Here is an 18,042-nt window from a genome sequence, read left to right on the forward strand (position 1 = left end):
ATCCACTCCTGAAATAGAAGGTTTACCACTTATTCTTCTACTGTAGTCACTCTCTTTTTAGATCCTCATGAATCCCTCATATAAGCCACTGTATTCTGCTGCATCACATCTCAATGTATCTACTGCTTAAGTCTGCTGGTGATGCAGGACCTAAAAGCCACTGATTCCTGCAAAAAGCCAGAGTTAAGGACCCACAAATTTCTGTTTTAATAGTTTAAAAAAAAAATAAATCTTATACACAGGCACTCTTTACAAGGTCCCACTGGAGGCTGCAAAAGTCAGTGCTGCTTGCCAGATATACGATTTTAACTGATGGTAGTGTGTGTTATGGTGTTTAGACACTAGTTTACAAAGCATAGAAATTCACTGAGCTGCAGTGGAGAGAGACATACTTCGGAAGAAAAAAAATCACCTCCTCTCTCTTTATTGTACTCAGTGGAATCAACTTTCTGTATAATTTACAATCCTTTGGACCCATTATTGCCTAGTATGTAAATATGTATTTATAAAGTTACAAAATTATTTACAGAATTTAATATAGTTTCAGGCTACTCCTTGGGAATGAATCGAGCATGGAAATTCATGAAAAGTCAGGCACTTCTTAAAACAAGAATTATTTTTAACAAATGCAAAAAAATCAAATTCCTTAAATGTCTCGTCATGGTATTTGTAATTATTTTTGAGACATCCGCTATACATTTGACCACCTAACTATTTAAAACCAATTTCTCATCTTTCATGAGCTTCATATCAGAAAAACTGGGAATTAACTTTTCATTACTGCCTCTGTACACCTTAAAGAACCTGAAATGAAATGGATAAAAATGGGGACGAATAGATGGATTGAAGAACTTGTTTTCACAAAATTTTTTTGGACATATATGTGTATATATGAGTATGATACCATATATCCCCAAGAATTTTCAGTAGGAATATAGTATCAAGGTGATATTAAAAACATGAAATATTAGATAATTTTGGGGCGTCTCAACAGTTTTAAAAGTCAGGACCTAAACCACCTTTCTGCCATACCACTTTGGTGGCTGTAGTTTTTGCATCTGTTGGTATTAAGGGCCACTCAAAGGGCAAATGTGTTACATAGGGTAGTCTACCCACCTCAGAGCCCCACTGAAATCCCTGTCCCATCTCCTGTGCCTTGTATACAGCCGAAGCAAAAATTTTCCTGGATAACAGGAATCACCAGATTTGCAGTTTTCCAATTGCTTTTCACTCATTGCGCATGGCAAAACATTTTTGATTGAGGATGTGCAATGCAGTTATTCTCCATAGAGATTCTGTGGTGTTAGCCAGGTATGCCTTTGTGACCTGGCCGCCTCAAAACTTTAAAGAGCAAGTCACATTAATTTCCTGACCTATATAAATCTCATTTCCACAAGTAAAGTTTTGCATTATTTGTGAGAAAAAGGCAAGAGTTCAAAAAAAGGCATTCTCAATGAATACTCACATCCTCATTTTGCATGCCTACACTTTAAAAGATAACTTTGAAATATTTTAATACGAAAAAAAAAATCTCACTCAGTCCCGCAGTTATGGACAAAAAAGTTAACCCACGAAAAGAAAGTCTAGCACAGAAAGTGTAAGTTACCATTTGATATACTGATTCCATAGAGCACTGTTACAAAGTCTACAGTGCTATGTCTAAATAACATTATAGTAAACAAGCTTGAGCTAATTAATTTCTCTTTGAACATACACTGCTTAGTAGGCCAGTAATACGTCTGGTCACAGAGAACTAGGTAGATGTTATTTACCCCAAATATTTATTTTCAAAATTACATCTGTCTTATGCAAAAAAAGCGGTGTGCTTGTACCCTTCTATGGAGTGGCGGTAAGCGGCGAGAGGAGAGATGTGCTCCATCAGCCACAACAGCACACCGAGCAGAAGGGGACTGTTGCCCTACACACACTCGGACTAGTGAGCAGCCCTGATCTTAGCAGACCAAACTGTGTCTTTTTCACAAAGCCTTTAAAAAAAAGGCTGATGCTATTAATATACTGTATGATCATGTCTTTTTTCCCCCTCCTAATGATGTAGTAGAATACATATAAAATCCCATTGGTGTTTTATTACAAGAGATTACTCTGAGTAACTGGAAACCACTCGTGTTAATTATGCCACTCTCATGTGGAGCTACACAGAGAATGCACATGGCTTACGTGAAGGAGTGGAAGCATTAATTGCTACAGTCTCTTGTGATAGGACTGAGTCTTAATTTATATGAATCAGTCATTGACAATTAAAGGAGTGCACCTTGCCGAGGACAGCTGCCAAACCCCACCATTTTCTTGTAGGGATGAGTTAGCACACAACAGAAGATCCATGGCTTCCAGACCATTAAGGCACTCCTGACCTGTTAATATCCTTCATATGATCTCACACTTGTTCTCTTCCTATCCCATTTCATGTCAGTGAGATATTGGAAGCCACTGAGATTTGTTTATGTACAAGAAATGCAAGGTCAGGACCGTAACTGATTTACAGCATCCTTGCATACTACTGAGAGCTGCTCAGACGTGTACAGGATGAACAAAGTCAGCAAAATGAAGTGACTTCTCCTGCTAGCTCAGAAAACCTGTTGCTTTAAAGCTCCCTCAGACTTTTACAAGAGCTAACTGCCAGCTTCTGTTTGCAATGTGGGACTATAAATGTGCATTAAAATGTAATTAATTATTTACAGTCAGACATCCTGAAATATAACAAAAGCTGTAGTTTGTATTTGTCATCTCTTTAACAGGACAGAGGCCTCACTTCAGTTCTGCTACTCAATCCAATGCTGCTTTTTCTACCTGCTTTGCACTTACATTTTCTTTCCTCCATGTCTCACCTTTTCAAAGTTAGTCTGGAAAAGAAACGATCATTTCTTATGATAATTTCCCCATTTCTCTATAGAGGATTTACGTGCACTTCTATCAAGTTCCATCCATGATATTATTAGATACAAATATTATTGATATTTCTACACTGAGTGCTAGAGGTTCTCTCAAATCCAGATAATATGGTTTTTCTCAAAAAAATGACTGTTAAGAGTACCCTCTTATCCTCTTAAAGTTACAGTACTACTACTGTTAACAAATGTCCACATAGTATACCTACTGTGAGTGGTCACTACACACATACCGAGAAGTTATTTTACGTGCATTTAATTTGCAGATGTTTCTACTGATGAATTGCAAGTCTGAAGACAAATAGCGGTCAGAACATCAACATACTGGTACACAAAAAGTGGTATTTTCACCTTAGCATTTAACATATTTTTAAAGAACATTGGGACAGTTGGTAGAAAAGCCTTAATGACTGAATTTTTATCAGTAAAAATGGCATTAATATATTTTGATGATGTTATAACTTTAAACAGGTATATTTCCTTCTTTGAAATCAATATTGGAAAACTATATTGTAATTGTAGCCATACAAAATGTTTATTATATTACAAATTATTTGTACACTATATTTTCACTTTATCATTGCTTTGTGCTCAGACAGTATAAATATTACAGCATGATTTTTCTTTCCCAGGAATGTCCTTACTGTCTTGATATAATCTTACTTTGTATTTAAAAAAAAATACAGAAACATTATCAACAAGATAAAAAGCCATTATGAATGAAGAATGTAAAATGTCTTTGTGAATAAAGTGCACCACAATGGTTTGAGAATGATGGTTGAGGGAATATTCAGTAGACTGCACATCATCGATACAATACCAAACAAAATTAATTTTGAAAGGCTAACAGGTCTTCCTCAGTAGTATAAAGAGTACTTTGTTTAACTTTCCTGAAATGGTTTCTGTTTCTAGAAGGCTATTGAAACATTTTTATGTGGAGTTTTTCTATTTGTTCATTTTGTTTGCATGTAGGCATTCAAACCCTGTACATCTACGAATTTCCAGTATGGCAAGATATATGCTTAGCTTTATCCTCAAACATTTTTCAATAGAGCTACTAAATTGCTTAAATTTAAGAATTGGTAGAGATTTACAAGCAGAACTAAGTGTCCCAAAGATGCTGTTTAAATCTGGTACATCCTACCTCCTGTGACTTTTGTGAATACATCGTAACATCACCCTTCCCATCTCTATTGCTTCAGCACTCGCATCCACATGATTGCTGCTGCTTCCAATACTTGCAGCTTTAGGATAACTCTGCAAAACTGGAGTCTAAGATACAGAAATTTATTTCAGAGCACATTTCACTCTGTGGTGTAGAAGGGCCAATCTACTCACAAAACTTCACTGGGCTAAATAGAGAAATCATTCAAAAACTGAGGTAATAAAGCTGATGCAAAATGTGGTTGGCAAAATTTAGTGTAGATTTCTCTCATCAAGTTAGCTTAAGCCAGCTATGAACCAGCTTAGGCTAAAGAAAAGTAAGCCGCTCTTCATTTATGTCTGCACTTATGTTACCATGATTTAAATGACTGAAAAATAAGCAGAATATTGTTCAAGGGATTCTAGTGAAACTTGCATGTATAGACAAATCCTAACAGAGAAACTCAGCTTTGCTCTCAGCGAGTGAAGTTCCCACTGAAGCCAACCACAACTAGCTATTTTATGCCATGCTGAGTTTGGTGCAGTATTTTTAAGTTGTTATTTTAAAGTGTGATACTCTTAGGCAGCTATTAATCCAACACAAAACCACATTTGGATGTATTGTATTACACTGATAAGATCAGTATTAATTGGCTGACAGGTAACTGAGACAGCAGTCTGTCTTTATTAGACTTATATTTATATGAAAGATTGAGTTTCTTTGGTTGTTTAGTATCCAAGTCACCCAAATGTATATTTGTGTACTCCAGACATAGCATGTTTATACTAATCATTAAAATTACTAGGGTTTTTTCTTCTTTTTTTGTACTCGGTTTATGGAAGTTTTCTGACTATAGCAGACTAGTCCACATATAAACATACAGCACATATATACATAGAAATTACAAAAATACATTTTATTTATATCTGATTTTTAAATAATAAAAACAAAATTTCACATTTGTTGAAAGATTAGCTAGCATTCCAAAAGCTTCTGCAATATTTAAGATATTGGAGCAGAAGATATCTGTATATTCTAGGATAACTATGTATCACAATCTCAGTCAGGGTTTATAATATAATTATTTGGGGAAAAAATAGCTCTGCTTTAAAAGTTTGTGCTTCATCAATTTCTTCTATCCCCTATTCTAGTCTCCTCTCTCCTTTTCCTCTCATCTTACTGATGGCCGAAAAGCTAAACCAAGTTCCCTTTCTCACCTCAGTAAAGACCTAGAAACTCAGGGAAATGAAATGATCAGACAAAATAGCATAAGCAATTGAGGATAACTAAATAACTTATTGAAACGAAGGACATTACCTTTAACTCCAGTTGACATCAAACATGCCCAACACAACGTATTTTGCAACAACTTCAGTTCCTGAAGCTAATTGCTGAAGGAACTGAAAACAATTGTTCATGATCTCCAACTGTTTTGTACAACTGCAAAAGATGAACTATTGTCCATTCAACTGGTTTGATTTTCTTTGGGGGTTGGATTCATACAACAATGCAGTTTAACAATTAGTGACCTTTATCTTGCACAATATAAAGTCAGCATAATTTCTGGAAATGCTCTCTTTTTCACAGAACATTAGTATTTTTGTTAATCCATGTAACCATTTACTTATTTACATGTTAATGTAATAATCAAGTCATCTACATTCAGAGCTTCCTAGGTGTACATTCACTATTCCAGTGTAATCACAATCAACTGCAGCTTCAGGTAGCACTTTCTGGCATCACTTTAGTAGATATCGTTGTTTAAGAAAGAGAAAAAAAGCACTGTATTAAACAGAGGTTTTCTTGTCCAAGCAGGTGTATCCATTTTTCCAGGTTGGAAAGACTTCCTCAAACGTCTCAGGTTTACCAGCTTCACATGCATTCAGAGCGATAAGCCTGAATATAAAGCAAATGCAAATAACCTTTTTCATTTCTCCTGGAAGCTTCTAGAACCAATATCCTTTGTTGGCTATTCATGCACTGATTCTCTCAGCCTGAAAAAAATCTCCTGCATAACTCATCGGTGGCATTCAGGGACACGGTAGCCACCGATTATCAAAATACATTAACCTTCTTCACAGTTTTCTCTTCTTTCACTTCTTTGTACTGTTGATAGGATGAGAATTGGGGCTATTTACAGGACATTTATTTGTATTACTTACTCATCTCAAATTCTTTTGGTTTGAATACGGTCTCTAGAATCAAAAGGCTGAATGACACTGCATTGCTGAAATCAGTATCCCTTACACAATGTCCTGCAGCAAACAATTAACATGGCCACCGCCACACCTACCGTGGCCTCTAGCTAACCATGTTCTACTGTATTTTCTTCTTTAATCAAAGTTTTGACATGCAGAAGTTATTTTCAGCAGCTCTAACTTTGTGCCTGCAGATGAAATGTCGTGTGGTGCAGACATGTTCAGCAGCATCTCTAGTGATGATGGGTCATAATACAAGAGCTGAGTGACAAACAATTGCATATGATCAATCTTATCCATATTAAACAGTTACCTGGCAGCATTTCCTTAGCTGGCAAGCAGAATTACATATCTTCAGAGTCCTGTTGTTCTACTTTAAGTCATTTCATAGTGTTGACTTTTCAGAAGAAAATGCCATCACTTTGGCACAATACACAGCAAGTTTGTAACTGAAAATTAAAAGAGTTGCTTTCTTGGCTATCCCACGTTGCACAATACAAGTCCCATGCACAAAAGATATCAGACCTGGAACTCAAACATATCTGTTTGCTTCTTGGCCAGTTTAGCAACTTCTTCTCTTATTGCCTTTACGAGGGCAGCTGTAGAAATGTTGGTGAGAGGAGCATCGGATGGGTCATTTTCTGTCAGGCTCTGCTGAGAAGCTGCGGTGGATGGCAGAGGAGCTTGCTCCAGGCTGGGATGCATGCTTGCTTGCTGGCTGTATTGGCGAGGAAGTCGCGAAGGAGAATTATGTTGGTAACGGGTTCTTGGATAAGCCTCGATGTATCCAGGTAATGGAACCTGTGGAGCATTGTAATTACACAAAATTATATAGAATAGTTGATCTATAGTGCCACCTGCCAGGTAGCACAAACCTCCCCAGGGCAGAGTAAGATGTAACAGATAGGACCACATGAAGAGAACGTAAGCCTCATACTCCTAAATAATCCTTTACAAATGTCTGTCTTGTACATGTGTCAATGCACCGGGCACTCAACTCCCCAGACTGTGGCAGCAAACATGCCTAGCAGAGGAAACATTGCGTGTCCCAATTTATCATCACTACAAAAGGTCAAAGGGAGAAAGCTTTACTGAAAGTGTGTTCTCTGCTTACTAGTCCTCCTAAACATTTCAGTTTTAAACAGACAGCACCGCTATGTTTCAGGACAGCAAAAAGCCTAGAACAGAAAAGGAGAGTTTGATGATTTGCAGCCACTGTCTAATGCAAGTCAGCCAAGTCTCTGAAATTACTGTTCCTAACAAAAACTCACTAGATCCAGACAACAGGGATAAACTCAGGTATGCCAACCTGGAAACTCAGCACTGGAAAGGAGGTTTGACTTCTCAGAAGTATCCAGATTTCTGGCCACATTTAACAGAAATACATGAGGGATTCACAATTTTACTCTGTTTTAACTTCACTGATTTCAGCCCCATGTTATACTGGCTAAAACTAAAAGAATAATGTAGGCCCTTTAGTCACTGTGAGAAATTAAATTTCCTTCACAAATCCATGAACCACGATACCAGTCTTTGTAGTCCTCAGAAGTTTTTAAGGCTTCAAATAAAAACAAGATTTATTTATGTTTTGCAAAAGTCTATAAAACAGGAATCTACAGCCCTTCATTTTGAAGGCTTTATGTTGTTACAGAAGGCAACCCATAACCTATTACTAGGACAAGATAATTTCTCCTTGAGAAAAAGCTTATCAGCTTATCATCCTAGTCTATGCCCATGACACGTAAGGGAAGTTCAGTGATGCTTTTTTATGAACTGAGTGACCCAGAAAACTACACTTACCTACACTATACTCAGAATATTTATAAGAACTCAGAACATTTGTAAGTTAACTGATAAATTTCCATGATGTTTAATCACTGAAGAGTTAACCTTGTAATGCTTTTTGCTTTAAGTGGAAAAAACACATGTTTTTGACCTTCCAAATACATTAAGGTCTTATATAAGCATATAATACAGGCGGCCAGGCAGGTATCTTGGCTAATTTTTGGATTTCAGTCAGGCTAGAGGTGTAAGGTACTTCACCCACCAGGGCTAAAGCTTTGGTGGGTATACCAGAAGCAGAATTTCAGAATTTTCAGTGTCTGCAAGCAGACTGAAATGTCAAGATGTGAAACATCTGCCAATTCTATATACCTTCTGGGGAGCATGGGACCTCAGCATGGACTTCAGAATGACAGCTTTGGACTTTTGCTTAAATCCCATTTGGCTCTGGCCCTGTGAGAGGTTAACAACCCCTTGGGTGCTTTTGAAAATCTTGCCACTTCAGGCATCTAAGAACTTATGAAACCTGACAACTAGGGTTTACACATGCTCTATACGATTTTGGATATCCATCAAGTGATGAAGAGAACATCATGTTCAGTATGGTGTGATGAGACAAACATAGGAAGCAGGCATGATATGAAAGTGATCATTAAATGCAGTTGCCTCTGTTTAGTTTACAACAGATTATTCAAAAGACAAACATTTTAGTAGTACTACATGTGAACACGCCGCTAGAGGCCACCAGGGTACTACTTTCACTTAGCAGCACCTAGCAATCTGGAAAATAAATGCTTTGTCGGATACAGTTCCCTCCTCCCACAAAACTTAGTGCTTCAATACTTACCTTTTAACTGAGAAAATAGTACATTACAGTAAATTGAGCTTATAAGATAATTCTTTGTTGCCAAATCTCCAGTCTCCCATTTCCCCTTGTTTACAGTCAGCTAGCAGAAATGCAGGAAAAGTAAAGATCTTCAATTTTCACCTTATAGATATTAAGCCTCTGTTCTTAGTAATTGTCAACAAAACCTTGGAAGCATGATTGAGCTATAATCTACAGGGTCAGAAACCAGAAAGCATCCAGAAATCAACCTCTGAGTATTACTTTAGATCTTTATTTTTTGCAGTTTTACTCAGGGTTTCTGACCGTATTATACTGCTAACACTATTCCTAGTTCCTCTAGTAATGATTTTCAAATAAAGACAACTTCTTGGCAGATTTGCCGTCATGAGGAGGTGCAAATTCATTGTAGAAGCTGAAGTGCTTTGGTTTTCATTTTTTCTTCTTTTCTGCAAAGTCACAGGAGGGCTGAAAGTCTGAGTAACAGGAAGTTGTTAAAGCTCTGTAGTGGGTAAGTGACACTAAAAAGGAGTATTCTCCTTTGAATTCTATATTGGCACAGTTATTTTTCAGACTTCAGCTTCTCGCATCCCTCTGCATTTGTTTGTGTATGGTCCACCAGCACCACGTGCTCTTCCCACCTCTTTCCCTGAAGACAGGGAAACCCACAACTGGGTTACACTCTTCTTCCAGAGGAATGAACTGGGGGATGGAGACTTGTGCTCCAGTTTTGTCCAGTTTGTCAAAAGGGGAGACTGAACACAAGTGATATCTGACTCTTTTTTTTCATGGGACTGCAGCCAAGGAGTAGGGATACAAAACAGAAAAAAATGGAAGACAAGTAAAATACTTTTCCTGTTTTGTCTTGGGGTTTTTTTTCTTCTTAAAAAGTTTAAAATGATTGCTCAGACACAGTGGGCCTCTGAGATTTAAAATGTCAGTAGGGTTAAAAACAACAACAACAACAACAAAAAACCACCCAAACAAAAAAATGCCAATGAAAAGAAAAACAGTTTCAATGCTTTAAAGGGCAGCTCTGGGAAGGGAATCTGTACAATGGCATCATAAGCCTCCACGTGTCAGGGGCATATTAGTAGATGTGCTTAGCTTACAGATGAACATACTTCTTTTTTCTTAACAGTTCAGCCTACAAATTCAGACCTGCATCTGACAGTCAAACTGAATTCTTTTCCTCACAGGAATCAGGAGTAGTAATAAAGATTTTGCAACAAATAGCTGCCCCTAGGAACATTTATATGACCATGTTGTTGCCTGCTTAGCTGCTCAAAGCCAACTAATAGACTCCAACTACAATTCACTAAAATATTCTGTTGATGATATACACAGGAAACAGAATCCATCTCCCAGTTCTTTAGCTGAACTGGTTCTGCATAAATACCAGGTGTGAGCTCAAGCAGCAGAATTGGTTTTTTTTTTCCTAATAGGAAAAAAACAACACCTAAATTTTAGTAATTGGTTCAAACATGATAAACTACTCTAATACGTTTTAGGATGTCTCAGCTTGATTTCTTTGAAATGTAGGTACACTTTGGGCTAAACATGACATCTGTCCCAGACTCGGATTGTGCAATTAATTATTTAATTTATGATCTGTCACTGCAGCCTGCAGAAGGACTTGAAACATTGCACAGTAGGGCTGCAGCAGAGCTGGGAGCTAGGATTCGGGAGCTGGGCTGTCTTGAGAGAAGCCTCCAGGAGGGAAAGATGCTCCCCAGCTTCCAAACAGCATAAGGCCACCTTGCAAGGCACCATCACCTTCTCCTGTCATGTGCTTATCCAAATATTTAACCTGTGTCTTGGGAAAGAAAAATGGTACCTAACCCACTAACTTTGAATGGGTGCCAGGCCCTAACCTAGCGAATGATTAACTCTCTAAAAGACCTTACTTCCAGATTATGGGATGGACAGCTAAATATCTATGCTGCCTCTCATAACTTTTCATTACTAGAGGTTATTACCATTCAAGGAAGAATTATCTTGCTCAAGATTCTTTGCTGATCACTTAGCATTGCTTAAAACCCCTCCTCTGCAAATCACAGAAAATATATGTAGTTAGAAAAGCAAGGATGCTTACTGAGTCTGCCCACTGCCCTGGTAATTCGTTCTCCCCAGCATAGGGCATCCAGGCTTGGTTCCTGTATGCAGTGGGTGGTGTTGGGATAAAATAGCCCGTGAAGCCAGGTCGGTTTGCTGCTGGTATGGCAAACACTGCTGGTACGGTATTTCCTATTAAGAAAGAGAGTAGATGTAATTAATAGCTGAAATTTTCAGTTATAAATTAGAATATAATGCTTCTGAAGTAACTGGCCTCAGTAATTTTTAAAATGTTTTTCTTTCATTGATGAGAATGTGATCACCATCGGGATGTAAGGCTCCCACCATCTGACTAGAACATCTCTATAATGCTGGGAAATACTGGAGAAGGCAAGATTTGCAGTTGTGTATATAATCATACACAGCCTTCAGACAAAGATATTCAGACTTAGTCCTTAGCACTTAATCCCTGTAACAACTTACCTTCATCAAAACTTTGAATCATTAGAAAAAACAGGCTTTTTTCCTCTTACTTTTGCTTCCATATGTTCAGTTTTCAGCTGTGGTTACCATGGGTTTCAGAGCAGTGCACCTTTCTTTTCCACAGCAGGTTATAGACTATTCAGTTTACACAGTAAAACTGCGTTAATATCTCTAGGCACAAAGCCTATAAAATAGAGTGAGTGATACATTGATAAGGCTGTAATTTCAGCAACCCCATTATAAAATTTCAATGCTTCCATAAAAATACCAAGGCTCTACCTGCTCAATTCCTTTTCCAGGAACAGTCAACAACTGCAATAAATTATGCAGCTATGCCTTAATTATTTCCAGGGAAACTTCTTGTCACCAAATCTGTTTTACCACATTTTGATCAAGATGCATGCATTGGGATGGCCAGGAAGACTTCTACTAAAATTCCACTATCGTACCCCAAGTTCAGTGGGGAACCAGCCTCCCTAGTATGAGGTTCAGCCAAAGCTCTGGATATGGTTACATCTGCTCTTCCAGGTAGGGTTTATTCCTGGGGCTCACAGAGGTGCATGGAACAACATGGTTTGTGCTGTAATTACTCAGATTACCCACAGGATATAACTAGGCTGTCTGGAGAACCAGCATCTTATTGCTTGCTCCCACTATTTCCCTTAAGAGAAGCCATTATAACTCCATGTATTTGCCAAGTTTAGAATAAAACACAAACAACTTGCTTGTCCAGCAAGACTTCCTTCCTCTAGTGTCTATTTACATTCAAAGATAGAGACCAGCAGTGTGCCACTGCTACACTACGGTCATAAAATCCTCATTCCTAAATCCTGGGTGGGAAAGCTCTGTATCATCTTTATCAGGTAGTAAATAAAGCATGTGGATGGTGTGCTTTGAGTACTCACAATACGTGGACATGTATTTTACTTTTCAGATTCACAGAGTATAGCAAAAATAACGTCATTTATGTGAAAACAGAAGAGCCAGTAAACACTATAAGAAAACAATAAAGTACAACTCCTTTTAAAGGTTGGACTAGATGATCCCTGAGGTCCCTTCCAACCTGTGATTCTGTGATTCACTAAGTACAATAACATTCCATAGATGGGCACTGGCTCTGTGCTAGAGTCAATGCATTCCTCTCCCCTCCAACTGCACATCATTTGAATATTGCAATTAATGGCCCTCGGTAGATATGATACCACTACGTAAGAGGTGCTGACAAAATGGCAAGACATGGGCGTTCCCCCAAACACCAAACAGAGAATAATTGATAGAAATTTACTGCCACTTACTGGCTGCTTCAGATATCTGCTCCCCAGAATGTAATTTACAGCCCTGGCACATCCCCGCTTCTGAACACTCTGCAAGAGGGTTACGCTGCCTACTCTGATAGATACTGCAAATGCTGCATAGGCCTATACATAGAGATAGAAAGACTTGAACAGTGACACCCATCCCCAGAGCAGTCTCCACAAAACCAGGATCTTACAGGTTCTCAACAACCTCCCATGCAGTCTTAGGCCAGAAGGGCTGTGGATGCAATCAGGGTGTGCTAAGAGGAGGAAAAATACATTTTGTAGCACAATTGCCTCCAGAGCAGAAACATATCATCTGTTTCAACACTGCCTCAAAAAAAAAAATTAGAAAAAATTGGAAGAAAAATGAAAGATACATCATTCAACATGTGGACTAAAAACTCTTTACAGTTACAAAGTGTTTTCTACTGTTAGGGACTAAGTCCTAGCTTTCATTTTGACATGAGATTGTAGGTGAAAAGGCACTATGTCAAGGGGGATGCTGGAGTCACCCAGACCTCAGAGAAGCAGTCCCTGTGGAATTGCTATGGACCAGTGGGATCTACAATGTATGTCTGCATGGCAGGCAGCCACAGGGTATTTCATAGGACCTCTATCCCAGTTCCTCCAGCCCCTTGGTTTGCAAGGAGGTGGTCTAAGAGAGGAGGTGTGGGCAGTCTTTGTTCTTCCCAGGTCACAGACAGCGCAAGGGTGGCTATTTTAAAGGAGTTAGCAAGGCTGGAAATAAGCATTCTTTGGACATGTACAAAGAAAGTGCTGCTCCTGTAGATGACACACGGCTTCTACACCAAAATGCTCTTTTAATTTAACCACAGCAAAATAAGCTACTATTCAAAATGAACACTCATAGGTGATGTAATACCTTATCCCAATTCTTACTGCAACATCATCATCTAAAAGATTATGTTGCAGGGCTGCATGAGCCAACATTAGGCTGCTGCATGCCAAATCAGCACCTGCAGCAATGTTTCTTTGTCTATTGAGGCAATATAAATTTATTTTCCTATCAGAACTTTAGAAATCCTTGTTTGTATTTCACTTGCAGGTTTCTGCAACCCTCCTTGTCTTTTCCTGAATTATGCCATTTGTAGCATCTATCATATACAAAAGTTTCCTCCAACTACCCCCAGAACAATTCTGGCAAGCTCCACACGTACACAGAGGACACTTGGTCTCTTCTGAACTGCACACACACACCTGTTTGTAACATACAGCAATAAAGTCTCCACGTCACTGGAAATTATAAAAAAGTGCATCACAAAGAACACATTACTGCAGATGAAGAAAGAGCTCTTGGTATCATGGCATATTTTATAGCTTGAAATGCTTTAAAATGAAAGGGTGAGCATCTGCTGTTTTCAGATTCACACGCACCGTTTGCAGAAGGTATGACAAGAAGTGAGAGTACAATGGATCTTTCAAACCGACTATAATTAATTGACAACAGATTTGCATATGCACATTATTATTCTCAGTAGATGATGCTGAATACAATGCAGGTAACTTCTAAGGAAGCTAAGAAAGAAAATTTTCTGGCAGATTAACAGAGCAATGTCTAATAAACCTACTAATTTCAAAACTTTGAACTGACTGTAAATTTTTTTATGTTGCAAGCTCTTTTCTATAGATCTTCGAGAATACACATTTTGCCAGTAAGAAGCCATTTCAAATATTTTCCCAGCTAAATGTTATCTAGGTACCATCAAGACACTGTATCAGCCTCATCTCATGATTAAGTCAATTCATTCATAAACAAAATTCATATCAAAAGTACCAGGAACTCACTAGGCCTTTAAAATTGTGATGTTTAGACCCAAAACAAGTTCTGCACTTGAGCAGGAACTACCTTCTTCAAAATAGATGGGGAGATGAGCTAACGGATTACCTTTGACTATGCAAAAGCACTGCTGCCTTGTGTTCTGAAGGGAAGGGGCACGTATCTTCAACTGACCCCCCTAGCAGCCCACTATTGTGACAAGACCAGGGGTTAAGTTTCTCAAGAGGAAATAGGGAATCATAAAACTCATCCCACAGTCAGGCTGGAAAATCTCAGTCTCGCACGTGCTATTCTTCATGTCCACTTGTTTCTCCTCCCTTTCCTTACACACCAAGCAGAGCTGAATGCCATTAACCCTCCCTCTGCAGTACTACTTACAGCTCCATTGTACATACTCTGTTTTCAAGCACTTGGTCTGATATTCTTGACTGATAAAATCACGGAAGGATCCACCTCATTTCTCCATGCCTCTCAGAACACCGTTACCCATCTCTCCTGCTTTGTTGTTTCTGTACATGGTGCAACACAACACGCGAGTCACACTGCAGTCCCAATACTGCAACTTCTGCCTTTTTCATGCAACACCCTCTGTACCAGTCCTAAAAATTCCACTGGATTTTGTGGTACAGATGAACTGTTTTACTGGGCTTTAATAATTCAGAGTCCTTATCAGTGAGCCAGCAGAATGCCATACTTGAACAAAGACCATCTGGTACATTACTGCTGGATCTTACATTCAGAAATGACCATTTCCTGGTGCTCTGCAGGACGAGTGCAGAAGCACTCAGAAGCTGATGCTGCATTTAAAAGGAGCAATTCTTTGTAGGTCTCCTTCAGTTGCACCAGAAAAATCCCCACCTAATACAACCTTCCTCCATATAATCATCTGTATTTGCTATATCCCATACATTCATTTATATGCAAAATAAATTGTGAGGCTCTCAAAGCCACAAGTTGGGTCTGCACTATTTTTTCACCTGAGTGAAAAGCTGATTGTTCAAGTGGACCAATAGACATCGGAGCTCTCGAACCAGGTGCAAAAGATGCCTGATCATGATGCTGGGCCTGATCTGCGCCACTTGACTCAGGTATTCTCACTTTGCTTCCGATATCCGATGTAGACCTGTGCATTAAGAAAGAAAAAAATAGAAACTTTGTCATTCTAACTGACATATGAGATTCATAGCCACATACATGCCTATCAGCTACAGTATGATAAGCCAGCTAGGAACAAGCTATTTGATTTTGCTCTGGCATGACAGAATTTTGCAGAACAACTGGAGAAAAATAAGTCTGGAGAAGTGTGAGAACAACTTCTTTAGTCACTACTTTGCCAAAGCATTTTTATACCACTGCATAGAGCCTTTGTTTGCTGCTTCAAATGCCTGTGACATGCAACACAAAAACCAGAGCTTTACCTTACCATAGTTCATCAACACAAGGCTGTAGACAATACCATATTACTACAGTATATATGATGTGGTGTCACACAGTAGGAGACTACTACGGTAAAAAACAGTAACTGCACTTGGGAAGTACCAACATCTTTTGAAATGGTGTCCCCCGGTTGCTTTAGAGCTAAGACATAATGGATGAACAAGAATATGTCAACAGACAGTGACCATATCCTGGATATTTGGACGCAGTTACGATATCATTAGCAGCCACTCAGAAAAGTTTCCTTTGGCCTCGGTGCTCCACAGCAACTCTCAGCAGGCCTGCAGTGCCTCAGATTGCAGTTGGCACCAGGCGATACCTAACAGCACAGCACTGAAGGCTAAATGTGTTCATCGCACAGAACTAAAAATTCCTTGAAATGCGTTTTATAGAGTGCCTTACTGTGAGGAAGAGGCAAAGCGTATGCACTGAGCTAAGGCTTTTGCCCGTATTTGGCTTCAGAAATGCAGGTATGAGATATCTGAAAGCGAGGCAGAAATCCCTGGACCCGGGGTACTGAGAAACATCTTACAATTCACACATATCCTGTTGCAAGTCTTTACAATAGAGAAAAGCGGGGAGAATAACAGGGTGAATTATCTACTGCACATCTGCAATACAATACACCATTATACGGCTTGAGGCAAAGCATGTTTTAAAAGAAATCGGAGCCTGGATTTCCTAATTTTATTGAAACTGATTAGCTAATAGAAGAGAAAATTCATTGTTATTCCTTTCCTCTTCATGTTAAAATGAAATAAAAACATGTTTCCAATTTTACGAACATGTCTTTATAAGTGCCTTTTAAGTGGCTTGTAAGTGCCCCTTCAGGGTTTGCCCCAGTTCTTATTACAATAGTGTTTTTTAGAGATCGTGCCTAAAATAAAACAACAGATAAATACCTCCTGAGAGAGGCAACAGCCACAGGACCTGTTCTGGGAGGGACAGGAGGAGGAGGTGAACCCATTACCATCTCAGGAAGCTGAGAAAATCTGTAAGCCTGTAAAGGAGAAAAATATTTATTTTCTGAAACACCAATAGATCTCAGTCAAATTAAAAACCAAAAGAAGGTCAGAAATTAAATAATTGCTTCGCGTGCCAGCCAACAAGAAGATAACTTTTTGTGGCATCAATAGTAATTGCTTTTTATTTGAAAATTAACAGTGGTTGGATGATTTTAGGATGTGGAAGAAAACTTGAACAAATTGGTTCAGAGCCAAAGATGAAGTCTAATTAAAATAAAATGCAATAAACAATGTCTCTGTGACATTTATAACCTTGCTGGCAAAGCAGATCTGTTATGATTATGTGAGACTCAACAGCTGCTTTGGACCCCCAGGAAAAAGACGTCAGTATTTTCACTTCCTCCAGAAACAACTTTAAAGATTCAGAAAGCATCCTCAGAGCAGCGTCTAGTGAAGCGAAGCTGCCTGTGAGCAATGCATATTTCAACCTTTTCCTTGAAGAGATGAAAAGAAAATTCTTCAGAAAAACTCCAAGCTCTCTAACTTTCTAAAGCAATAACAAAGGTCTCAAACAGTTCTGAAAAACGAGAGTAATTCAGAGGAACACAGAACCCATCACTAAGTCGCAAAAACATCTTGCCCATAGTAATTCTAGATTTCATCACTAATACATGTGAAGGACAAGTAACCGTATGCATGAAACCGATGGCACCCAAGAAATGATACATAAGACAATATTTCTTTTATAAAATTTTTTGTACTGCTATAGATTAGAGGTCATAATTTTGCTAAACATACTTAAAGACAGAGGGATGATATCTCTCTAGAACTTCATTTACACTTTTCTTCAAGACATTGTTGGTTTGTTGTTTTGGTTTGTTTTTTTTTTTTTTAATTATACTTTTACTGATGATGCTTCAGAGCAACGCACAGGATTAAATCTAAGATCAGAGCAATAGCAAGTAAAAAATGATGGGGAGGCTGTCCAGCATCAAGACATAGGCATTTTGACAAAAACTAAAGTCCAAAGTCCAATGGTGGGACTTTGGTCCTCTGAACAAGAGGTATCTGGTTTAGCCAGAGAAGCTCCCTCCACAAACAGGAGAGAAAGCTAAAAACATGTTGCCACAGG

At 38.6% G+C, this 18,042-nt stretch overlaps 1 protein-coding gene across 5 annotated transcripts in view; it reads right to left on the reverse strand.

The window, feature by feature from the left end:
- Positions 1–3,416: 3,416 nt before the first annotated feature.
- KIAA1549L (KIAA1549 like) overlaps positions 3,417–18,042 on the reverse strand; it is a 136,721-nt gene continuing 122,095 nt past the window's right edge. For all 5 annotated transcript variants that reach the window (XM_075094892.1, XM_075094891.1, XM_075094890.1 and 2 more), the window contains 4 exons: positions 16,848–16,945; positions 15,486–15,631; positions 10,970–11,121; positions 3,417–7,049 (listed from right to left, as the gene is read on the reverse strand). In XM_075094892.1, coding sequence (XP_074950993.1) covers positions 6,768–7,049; positions 10,970–11,121; positions 15,486–15,631; positions 16,848–16,945 — 678 coding nt within the window. In that variant the 3' untranslated portion in view covers positions 3,417–6,767. The remainder of the gene's footprint in view (positions 7,050–10,969; positions 11,122–15,485; positions 15,632–16,847; positions 16,946–18,042) is intronic.

The sequence above is a fragment of the Phalacrocorax aristotelis genome, chromosome 5 (assembly GCF_949628215.1).
Source record: "Phalacrocorax aristotelis chromosome 5, bGulAri2.1, whole genome shotgun sequence".
In the NCBI taxonomy this organism is placed as follows: domain Eukaryota; kingdom Metazoa; phylum Chordata; class Aves; order Suliformes; family Phalacrocoracidae; genus Phalacrocorax; species Phalacrocorax aristotelis.